Raw genomic sequence first — 12535 nt, forward strand, 5'->3', positions numbered from 1 at the left:
GCGGAAAACAGTCTAATATTTTCTCAAAAATCAAAGCTTGGAGTTACCATATAATCCAGCAATCCCGCTCTGAAGCACATGCCCAAAAGAACTGAAAGCAAGGAAGGGACTCAGATACTTGTATGCCAGTGTCCATAGCAGCATTATTTTCAATAGCCAAAAGGTGGAAATAATCCAAATGTCCATCAACAGTTGAATGGATAAACAAAATGTGATACATACATAAAATGAAATATTATTCAGCCTTAAAAAGGAATGGAATTCTGACATGTGTTACAGCATGGATGAAACTTGAATACATTTTGCTAAGTGAAGTAAGTCAGACACAGAAGGACAAAAATTACATGATCCACTTAAATGATGTACTTAGAATGGGCAAATTCACAGAGACAGAAGGTAAAGTGAGGTTACAAAGGGCTGCATGGAAAAGAGAATGGAGAGTTATTCTTTAATGGGTATAAAGTTTCTGTTTGGGGTGATGAAAAATTCTGAACATGGGTAATGGTGATGATTGCTCAACATTGTGAATGTACTTCTACTGCTGAATTATACACTTAAAATGGTTAAGATGTTTAAGTTTAATGTGAATTTTCCACAATAAAAAGTGCTAACAGAAAGTTACATGTTTGCGTCTTGAGCCAGCAATTTTCCTTATACTATGCCTCACAGAAAGACTTGCACGTGTGCACAGAGGTCTATGTCAAATGATGGGAGTGTTGGAGGCTTGCCATATGGAAAAGGAGACATTAATAAAATAGCTATTGACAAGAGAATAATAAAGTAATAGTATGTAGACACTAGAGAAAGAAAGAACCTACCACCAACTACTAGTGAGGATGTGGAGCAATAGGAATTCTCGTTCACGGCTCTTGGGAATGCAAAGTGGTACAGCCACTTTGAAGGAGAATTTGGCAGCTGATTATAAAACTGAACAGACTCTTATGATCCAACAGTTGCACTCTTTGAGATTAACCCAAATGAGTGGAAAACTCATGTGCATGTCAATTTTATAGTAGCTTTATTCATAACTGCCTAAATTCAAAAGTGACCACGGTGTCATTCAGTAGGTAAATGCATAAATAAGCTATGGTACATTCAGACAATGGACTGTTATTCAGCGATTTAAAGAAATGAGGTATCAAAACATGAAAAGACATGGAGGAGCATAAGTGCATATTTATGCATTCATACTAAATTAAATTCATACTGAATCAAAGAAGCCTGTCTAAAAAGATTACATAATGTGTGACTCCAACTATATGGCATTCTGGAAAGACAAAACTATATAGACGTGAAAAGGATCATTGGTTGCCAGAGGTTGGCGGGAGTCAGGGATAAATAGGCAGAGCACAGAAGATGTTAAGGGCAAAATACTCTGTATGTACCATACCAATGAATACATATCATTATGCATCTGTCACAACCATAGCATGTACAACACAAAGAGTGAACCTTAATGTACATGGACTTTGGGTGATAATGATGTGTCAATGTAGGTTCAGTGGATCACTTTGGGGGTGGGGGTTGAAAATGGGGGGTTTCATTTGAAAATGAAAATGAATCTGGTACTTGTGTCTGTGGGGGCAGGAGTTACTTGGAAAACTCTCTGTGCCTTCCATCCAGCACCTAGAAGTACTCTGATAAAATCTATTAAAAAAAAAAATTAGGGGCACCAGGGTGGCTCAGTCAGTTAAGCATTTGACTCTGGATTTCAGCTCAGGTCATGATCTTAGGGTGGAAGGATTGGGCCCTGAGTCAGGATCTGCATTCAGTGGGTACTTGGTTTGAGAGTCTCTCTTTCTCCCTCTGCCGCCCCCCCACCCCCTCCACTTGTGTGCACACGCTGTCTCTAAAATAAATCTTAAAAAAAAAAAAAAAAAACTAGGGGTGCCTGGGCAGCTTAGTTGGTTAAGCGTCTGTCTTTGGAAGGGGTCATGATCTTGGGGTCCTGGGATGGAGCCCCTCATTGGGCTCTGTGCTCAGCAGGGATTCTGCTTGTCCCTCTGTCCCACCCACCCTCCACCCCCTGCTTGTGCATGCTCTCACTCTCTCTCAAATAAATAAATAAATAAAATTTTTAAAAAATTAAGTAGACCTATGTATGTATGTTGACATGGGAGTTTTGATAAAAATAGCAAGTTATAGAACATAACGAAAGATAAACCTGTATGTGTTTGAGATATTCTTTATATTGACCTATATCTGAAAATAAAGCAGAGGAATGGGAAAAGAAGGATGCCCTCTAGACTTTACAGGAGTCACCTATAGAGAGGGGATTCTGGGGATGGTGCAGAAGTCGGAGTAAAAAGACACTTTGTTTAAATTCTTCTGCACTGTTTGAGTCTTTTAAAATAAAAATTACTCATTTCTTGAGAATATTCAAATATTGCTTATAATGGGAATTTTTTTTAAATAATAATGATGTTTGCTTATTATATAGAAAGTTTGAAAGTATGTTCCACGATACAGAGGTAATCATTTTTAAAATTTTGTGCATTTTATTGTTTTTTTTGGTCATAGACTCTGAAATGTATTGATGGTTTTGTTTCCACCTTTTTAAAAACTCTATTCTATATTTCAGTGTCATTTAAAAATTCTTCCAAAACATTTCCTTTAGCTACATAATTGTGACACATTCATACCATGAAATATTGATTTAAGATTTCTCTATTGTGGCAATTGCATCTTTATATATATAAAGGGAATTTACATATATAGAGAGGCAATTTTTTATATATATAAAGGCTATATATATATATTTTTACATATAAAGGCAATTTATAAGGCAATTTTCATTATATATAAATGTCTTTACTGTTCATAGTTTCCTTATGACTGATGCCTAAATGAAATACCACCTTAAAAACTGAATTTTAAAGTTGTAGATACTCTAACAAAATTTTTTAAATATATAAAGTACCAAAATAAATGATACTGCCTTTTTTTTTTTTTTAATTTGTCAGAGAGAGATATAGAGAGCACACAGGCAGGCAGAGTGGCAGGCAGAGGCAGAAGGAGAAGCAGGCTCCCTGCCGAGCAAGGAGCCCCATGTGGGACTCGATCCCAGGATGCTGGGATCATGACCTGAGCAGAAGGCAGCTGCTTAACCAACTGAGCCACCCAGGCGTCCCGATACTGCTTTTTTTTTTAAGGAGGAACAAGACATAGAACTTATTTTTCCCTACATAACTGTATGTGAATTTTGATAAAGCAGTAGACTCATCTTGTTTCTCTTGCTGTTACCTCTTTTCCACATTCCCTGTTGCCTGACATTCTTTCCCACCTATGAGAACTTCTATATTCCTCTGCAATGCTTTGAAATTTTTTTATTTCTTAAAAAGAGCAAATGAGAATTCCAGTGCAGACAGCTTGAATCAGTCTTTCTGTTCTTATGAACAGACAGTTCCTCCAGGCAGTGAATTAGCCCTTTAGAAAACATTGGCATTATGTTTCTTAACCCTGAGTGTCTGTATAGGTGGTCTGGAATGCATTAAAGAGCGGCATTGTATCAGATCCTCAAATCTAAAGATGAAATCCTCTTCTTACTAATTATAAGTCATTTTTTTGTTGCTTGTTCTGAATCACTGGGTTTTACCAAATTATTTAGTGAAGGTTGGAAATGGGTTTGGTATAGTATATAGTTGGCTCTTGTTTTATTCATGAAAATGTGTATAGAGAGTTCTTCAAAGGAATTTTATGGTGAATAACGTTCTGGACAAACCAAGTATCACTTGTTTTTCTCTATTTGTAAATGCAGACTTTTTTATTTCTTTTAGTGGGAGAATTACTAAAATATTTTGTTTGTTTCTAGTTCAGGCTACAGTACTTAGCAGTAATTCATTTTTGCTGAACTAGAAAATATTCTCCCATATCTTAACATCTTGTGTATTTGTAGTTGGGTTCGTTATTGTAACAAAACAGGTTTTTGTTAAGGTCAGTAGTTCTCAAAATCGTGGTGCCCACGAATGCAAAGCATCAGCATCACCCATCACCTGTGAGAACATTAGAATTCGGATTACTAGGTTCTACTCCAGAATACTGTTCAGAAACTGGGAGGTATAGCCCAGGAACCTGTGGTTTAACAAGCCCTTCAGGTGATTCTGATATATGCTAAAGTTTGAGGACTGGTTTAGATAATAACCGCACAGTGGCTACAAATCTCAGTGCTTATCCCTTGAAAGCCTGGGTTTGGTTGAATTCCAGGTGCCTGTTAAGAAATCTAGTGGTGGGACGCCTGGGTGGCTCAGTTGGTTAAGCGACTGCCTTGGGCTCAGGTCATGATCCTGGAGTCCTGGATTCAAGTCCCACATTGGGCTCCCTGCTCAACAGGAAGTCTTCCTCTCCCGCTGACCTCTCTCCTCTCATGCTCTCTCTCTTTCATTGTCTCTTTCTACCTCTCAAATAAATAAATAAAATATTTAAAAAAAAAAAAAGAACTCAGTGGTATTGCTTCTAAGAGATGTGGAGATGAAAAGCTGTTAGCCAGGGCTACCTTGCAAGAGTTGGTTTCACTGTTTCTGGTAGCTGAGATTTTAAGAACAAAGCCCCAAGAATCCTTCACTATGGAGCTGAACCTAGTTGCTTCAGTACTTAGGAGGGTTAGCAGAAGCTTCTCATTTGATCACATCATCTAAGTTGGTCTTTCCTCCATTACTGCATACTTAAAATGACAAACCGTGAGATCACATTTAAAGCAGATAATATTTTCAGAGTTAAGGAATTACTGAATCAGCTCTCTTTCAAATTTTTTTAGTTATAAATAATTATAAGCAGACATACAGTACCTGGAAGACACTTCATTAATATAACTAAGATATATATCCATTAATTATTGGCTTATTTTTGTAATTATTAACTACTTGGATAACATCTACCTATCAGGATATTTTAAGAACACTTTTAATGGAAATATGTTATGCTAATAGGTTAATGTATTTTTTTCACTGGATGATTCTCTATTCCTGAATTTAAATGTCACATGAAGGGGCGCCTGGGTGGCTCAGTGGGTTAAGCCTTTGCTTTCGGCTCAGGTCATGATTTCAGGGTCCTGGGATTGAGCCCCACATGGGCTCTATGCTCAGCAGGGAACCTGCTTGCTCCCCTCTCTCTCTGCTTGCCTCTCTCTGCCTATTTGTGATCTCTGTCAAATAAATCTTAAAAAAAAATTCTTCCATCTCTTAAAAAAAAAGGTCACATGAATTTATTATTTCAGGTGAGTCCTGCATGATGGATTATTAACGTTTTAAACATGGTTTTATTTTATAAATGAGAACTGTTGTGTTAAATTTAGGACTTTAAAGCTTTATTTTGACTCCTAAATGTATAGCAGTTTTGTTTTGTTTTGTTTTGTTTTTAATTATTAGGAAGGTAGTTACCCTCAGAAGAGGTATAACTGGTTTGGTGGTGTTGTCTTCTTGGCATCACAGATGGATCTTGTTCATGGTATTGATTAGAATCAGTGACTAGAAAACAATTAAAGGAAAGCTGACAGCATTTCCTTTATGCATATTGAGTAATGGAAGATTTCCTAAAGCCAGGGTAAAGCTAACTTTTTGAAGATACTGTTTGTGATTTTTTAACCTATGACACATAGTATTATTTACCCTATACATATAACTAGGTCATACTATAAAAGGTCAGCTTCTTATAATCAACTTAGAGAAATCATTCATCCAATTATTACTTTCCAAATGTTTGTAACTCAAGAGTGAGGAAGGAGTAATTTATATTTTAAGGAGGTTCTTACCCAATCATATGAGTCTGAAATTTCCAACTAGCAAAAGATGTGGTGGAGAATTTAATACTGGGAAAATCCTGTGGTTATTTATCTAGTCATGGGCCCAGGTGAGATTAATAAAATTGAGAAGCAGGGGGAGTAATGTTCTGAAATTAACCAGTCCTATTTGGTGTGGGCTCAGCCACTCAGACCTATATTTATGGTCTCTTTATGCTGGTTTTATTTGATCCATTTCTACATAAAATTTACTACTTTCTAGGCTTAGTACAGTACTTGAACTGATCACTTTTAAAGTATGTAAAACATGCCTAAAATCAGCAACAGGCTCATAGATTTTTTTCTTCTTTAAGAATTTAGTATATCGGGGTGCCTGAGAGGCTCAGTGGGTTAAAGCCTCTGCCTTCAGCTTGGGTCATGATCTCAGGGTCCTGGGATTGAGCCCCTCGTCGGGCTCTCTGCTCAGCGGGGAGCCTTCTTCCTCTCTCTCTCTGCCTGCCTCTCTGCCTACTTGTGATCTCTGTCAAATAAATAAATAAAATCTTTAAAAAAAAATTTAGTATATCAAGTATGTAATTCCTCATATTGTACCTGATTTAAGAATAATAAGTGATGCATTATTTTTAACTCTATGTTAGTGAAACAGGCCATAATACTACAAGCCTATAAGAAACAGTCTAAGATGTTTTCAAAAGACTTAGGCAGAAGTGAAATGAAATTTGAAGAAAGAATTCATATAAAACATTTTTTTTGAGTTTTCAAATTCAATTTCTAACTAAATAATATACCTCAAGTTACTTGACATGGAATTAGGGGACTTGATAAAGATTGCAGATAAATAAATAAAGATTGCAGATAAATCTGACGGGATGAGAGGAAACGTTTTTGAACTTTTTTTTTTTCCATTCTGCCCTAATGATTCATGGTACTTGGTTTTCTTCAAATTAGAGAAGTTAGTTCCCATTGTAGTCTTGACTTGTTTGTTACACTGCCTTGGACTAAAAAGTCAAAATCTCATTTTGACTTCTTGACTCATAAACTTCATGTTAAGCAAGTTTATCTTAGAAAGCCATTTTATTTTAATTTTCCAGGTATCTGAGGGAAACCAGAAGCACACAAATCTACAGAAAAGCATTGAGAAAGCTAAAATTGGCCGACATGAAACAGTAAGTTTGTCTTTAGAGTCTTTAATAGTGTCAATTCTAAATAAAAGAGTAACGGGCACCTGGGTGGCTCCTCCCTTCAGCTCAGGTCATGACCTCGGGGTCCTGGGATCGAGTTCCACATTGGGCTGCTCAGTGGGGAGCCTGCTTCCCCCTCTCTCTCTGACTGTCTCTCTGCCTACTTGTGATCTCTCTCTCTGTCAAATAAATAAATAAAATCTTTAAAAAAAAAAAATAGAAGAGTAAGAATTTAGAGCTTCCTGTGAGGAGTGTACCATTCCTACCAGAAGAGAGATGAGTACAGCAAAGGACATGAACATTGGACCTGGTAGGATTCACTAATTGTAATCTAGGTTTATTTTCTATTATTGTACTATATTGTGTATGGCAGCATAGCATAGAAGCATAAACCCTGGAGCTAGACAGCCTGGGTTTGAAAGTCTCCTAAATTTTCTGTTCTTAATTATCCCAGCTATAAAATAGGGGATAAAATCTACCTCATTAGGTTATTGTGTGGATTAAACTAGCAAATATTTGCAAAGCACTCAGAAGAGTACCTGGCACAGGGTAAGCCCTTTATAAATGTTTATGTAAAATTTTAAGAGTCATGCTTCTTAAGTCTTTGGCATAGAACAAATTGAAAACTATCAATTTATTATCTTTGGGGCTTTGTAACATTTCTAAAATATTTAAGTGAATATTGACATTATTTCACAAAGTATAATGTTCTCTGAAGTATTATGTTAGGGGTTTTTAAAAAATCACTTTACATTCTAATTTCCTCATTAATCTCCAGTACGGATTTATGACCTGAAAAAATGTTAAAGATCTAAATGCACCGCTAAGCATTCTATCTAGGCCTCTATTTGTACCACTTAATTGTGAAAGACTCAAAAACAGTCGCAATGTAGAAAAGAATACACCACAGGCTTATCGTGGCTTTTCAGAATAATTTCACATACCTTCTTTTATGTGAATAATCAGCAGTCACAGATAAGAATTAGAGAATGGTAATTTTTGAAGAATTTTTAAGGAAAGATAAGTTCTGGGCATAACCTGAAGCTGTTACCTTTCTTTAATGGACCATAGCAAATACCCTTTCTTTATTTGATCCTTTTTTTCTTCCTCAACGCTGGCAATAAATTATAGATGCACCCTCAACTAATATCCATGCCCAAAAGTTGTCTGTTGTGGGTTACCCAGTCCCCTGCCTCCATTGCACCTGGGAAAAATCCTTATGGATGCTGCAGCGCTTGGAGGAGTACAACAGTTTAGAAAGGCTCCTGAGAAAGATGAACTCTTGTGTTCATCTTGAGCACACCAATCAGGATCTTTCAGAAACACCTAGCCCCCATTTACTAGGCATTATTCATGGTCACGATGATGCTGCTGACAATGAAGGAGAAATAGCTAACATACATAATCTGCTTACTGTGAGCCAGGCAAGTATATCCCAGTGCGTTTTATATTCATTGAATCCTGCCAACAGTGCAAGGAGGTACCCACTATTACTATCTCCATTTTTAATTCAGGTAACCAAAGGCACAAAAAATTAAAGTAATGTGGCACAGATCTCAGTGCTAGTAACAGTCTGAGGTGTCTCCCAGTTCAGGGTGTCTAGAGTTATTGCCTTCACACAGATTCTTCACCATTTTGCTACTTTTCTCAATTTTCATAGTGGAGCATGTATAATTTTGGGTGTGGATGGTAAATAGCCATCCTATATTGTAATTATTTTTAAATCTCTTCCGAGTTATGTTAATACAATATACATTATAATCGTATGTGGCTATTTACATTTGAATTAGAAATAAATGCAATTGGGCGCCTGGGTGGCTCAGTGGGTTAAGCCTCTGCCTTCGGCTCAGGTCATGATCTCAGGGTCCTGGGATCGAGTCCCGCATCCGGCTCTCTGCTCAGCGGGGAGCCTGCTTTCTCCTCTCTCTCTCTCTATGCCTGCCTCTCTGCATACTTGTGATCTCTCTCTCTCTCTGTTTCAAATAAATAAATAAAATCTTAAAAAAAAAAAAAAGAAAGAAAGAAATGCAATTAAATTCAGTTTTTCAGTAACAATAGCCATATATCATATACTCAGGAGGTCCATGTGGCTAATGTTTCCTGCATTGGAGAACACAGATCTAGAACATTTCTATCATTGTAGAGTTCTGTTGGACTCTGCTGCTTCAGCCCATGCTGCTCTGTACAATGCTCTGCATTCCCTTATACAAATGCTAGCAAAGGAGCCTTTCTTCACTTTGGAACAAAAGAGAACAGTTAAAGGCAAAAGGCAAAAAATACAAGTACCAAAATATAAGCTAGCAAGGAACCTTAAATAAATCCCATCAAGGCAGCTTGAACTCTGCTTGGCTTTGCTTCAGACTTATCCTATAAGTTTGTGTCATAACCATTCACACATAAGAATTGAAAACTGTGGCACGGTGACTTCCACCTGTTAGTGAGAACTATGGCTAGAAATTTCAAATATGTTTATTGGATCCTGTTGTTTTAAAAGCTTTATTGTGGTTTACCTTTAAAGGAAAGTGATAGGAGGCCACAAGCAATAATTTCTTATTTCTGATATCTTTAAATATTTTTAAAGGCTAATCATCCTTAAAGGTTGAAAAGTTGTCTGTCACACTTTTAAGGAAAATTGCATAATGATGATGTTGCCATAAAATATTACTTATATTGACACAATCTTATGAAACTACCCAAGAGGCAGTATCTTTTCCAAACATTTGATAATCAGTGATATGATAATCGTCTATTTATGACTGGTCGATTCTACATATTAATTCCCATTCAACCAGTCAAATTATATGAAAGATGCTTGAGATATCAGAGAAAAATGTGAGTTGAGTTTGTTCTTATACTGTGAATATAGGTATGTGTCTGTATAATACTGTCCAAAAGCCTAGTGCACATTAGTTATGAGAAATAAAATGAAATGTTTATAAAATGTATAACCTTACAACATATGGCATTTTGCTTGCCTTAATTTACATAAAACTATGTTGAATGCAGGAAGAGCGAACCATGCTAGCAAAAGAGCTTTCTTCACTTCGAGACCAAAGGGAACAGCTAAAGGCAGAAGTAGAAAAATACAAGGAATGTGACCCACAAGTTGTGGAAGAAATACGTAAGTTTATATCACACCTAGAAGGTTTTTTAAAATTCTTTTTTAAAGTTTCAGAGTGAGGGGAGGAGCAGAGGGAGAATCCCAAGCAGGCTCCATGCCCAGTGTGGAGCCAATCAGGGGGCTTGATCTCACAACCCTGAGATCACGACCCAAGCCAAAACCAAGGGTCGAATGCCAAACTGTCTGAGCTACCCAGGCACTTCCTTTTTTAAAAAAATTTTATTTTATTTTATTTTATATTATTCATTTATTTATTTTTTGATAGGGCACACCTGAGGGGAGAAGCAAAGAGAATCTCAAGCAGACTCACACCTTGAAAGTTTTTGACTTTGTCAATGAGACTTCGTACTTCTAGTTACCTGGTAACCCTCCTCCATGTATATGAGAAAATCAAGCCATGAACAGTTTTAATATTGCATTAGTGTTTCCATCAGAGTCTTAAGGCATTGAATAGTGATAACTCTGAAATTATAAGCATTTTAAGAAGAACGGTAGAGAGGGTAGGAGGATAAAGACAAAAACTGAGTTTAGGAAACTGAGAAGTCAGAGGAGTTTAAGTTGCCCCCAAGTATATTGACTTGAGAACAAAACCCACCATTATCTTCTAGGCGAGATAATACCAAAAATATGATGTTGCAAGTTACAGAAAATCAGTCTGTGCATTGACTTGTCTTTTGAACATACCAGTGATGTTTTCCCCTACTTTAAAACCAATCTCCAAAGCTTTATTTTGAATGATTTTAATATATTTATGTAAAGATATACATTTGAACATTTAAGAAAGTAAAAGAGTATATTATAAGGATACTTCATCTAGTTGCTTAGGAAAATATGTATAACTTTCATCACATTTTTCTATCTTAGCCTGATTTTCATTTAGGGAACTCTACCTAGTGAAAAACTAATAGTATGTGATTGAAGGCTTTGAGAGAAATCTAAAATATTTGGTACTTTAAAATTAGCTTGAGAATAATTGGATTACAATTAAGTTGTTCCTGATGGTCATCTTTGCGATTAAAAAATATTTAAGCAGTTTAGTTCGTGTAATCTGAAGTTAAACTCAGAGACAGGTCACCGGTTTGCACATCTCCATGAGGCATTAATCCTGTACATGCAGTCCCCAGTCTAGATGTGGTATGTATTGGCCCTGGTTCAGCCAGGGTGACTGAGAGGTAGAGTCAGAAGAACCTCTCCACCCCTGAGCCAATCATTTTCTGTAAATCAAGTATTTACTATTTAGAGAGACATGTTAGCTCTTTCATGCTGCCCATAGATTAATTCATTTATCATTTATCAGCATCCTTCAGAAAAAGGTGCTAACCAAATCTGCTACAAAATTAACCAGTTTAATCAGTCTTGAAGTTTTAATTAATATCAAATGACCTTCCGCAAACATAAGTACTTCAAAGCAGCAAGAGGCAATTAGGAGTTTACTATGAGAAAGCTGGTCTGCTCATGAATCATCTTTAAAAGGAAGTGCATACTGCTTGTTAAAGAGGACATCAACTGTGTCATGAAAGAAAACTTTGAGAACAGTTTTCTTTCCCAGACTGAATGCCTTCAGGTAATTTAGTTTTAGGATCAGTGTGTCTGTGCCCTCTAGCAGTTCATCATGAAAATTCTGTTTTCACAGTTATCAAATCTGATCCTATGTATATTACTCTAACTTGGTTCTACCTTCCTTTGTGATTTCAGTATTGTGTAGTTAGGGGACTTTTTCCTTGATGATTCCAATTCTTTGCTTACCCAGTTTCATTCTCTTTTCTTTCAAGGACTTAAAACTCACAGCCATACCCAGTCAAGGCTCTGCTTTTCTACTTTGTGACCCCCATTATATTGCCATTGCTCTTTCCCTGGGCACATGACCATGACTGACATTACCTCTCCTTATGACCTCCTATTTTTACAGTCCTTTTCATAACTTTGGTTACTTCTGATCCCTGAGGAATCGCTAAAACTTACTTAGTCTTACAAAACTCCTCTGACCTGCCCCGATGGTGATGCTCAGCCAGTGGATCATCTTGAGGTGCAGGAAATCCACAAGAGCAGAGAACTGTGCCAGACTGATTCACTGAGAGGGAAGATATTTATTTCAGGCATGTGATTTCAGATGTTGCCATTCCTTGTATCTCTGAATCAAGCAGCAATTTTGGCATTTGCCTCACCTCTTAGAGAGCTGATGAAATTTGATGGAAGAAGTTTCAGGTTATATAAAGGATGATGAATTTTGTGGAGAGTAGCATAGCATAGTTGAGTAGGAAGTGCCAGCTGTAATTTATACTGGTTGCTTGACCTCTATTCTCCATCTTAACCCTTATGGTTGGTAATTTTATTTCTCAACCTAAGGAAAACATGTCAGTGTGTATGAGTATTAAGCAGGCTATGAGGTCTAAGTCAGTGAGAAGAAAATGTTTTCTGGATAACAGTGAGTTAAGAAACTTTACCAGTTTTCATCAATATCAGACCTAGGTTATCTTTTTCTATTTGATTATGTAGTCA

General features: G+C 36.7%; 1 protein-coding gene across 2 annotated transcripts in view; it reads left to right on the forward strand.

The window, feature by feature from the left end:
* The window catches only part of MND1 (meiotic nuclear divisions 1), a 69553-nt gene that overhangs the window by 41958 nt on the left and 15060 nt on the right, over positions 1-12535 (forward strand). The window contains exons 5-6 of one of the 2 annotated variants that reach the window (XM_032862532.1): positions 6826-6900; positions 9922-10036. In XM_032862532.1, coding sequence (XP_032718423.1) covers positions 6826-6900; positions 9922-10036 — 190 coding nt within the window. The remainder of the gene's footprint in view (positions 1-6825; positions 6901-9921; positions 10037-12535) is intronic. The other variant, XM_032862539.1, reaches the window with a different exon arrangement.

The sequence above is a fragment of the Lontra canadensis genome, unplaced genomic scaffold, assembly GCF_010015895.1.
Source record: "Lontra canadensis isolate GAN:19392208 unplaced genomic scaffold, GSC_riverotter_1.0 scaffold1, whole genome shotgun sequence".
Classification (NCBI taxonomy): Eukaryota; Metazoa; Chordata; class Mammalia; order Carnivora; family Mustelidae; genus Lontra; species Lontra canadensis.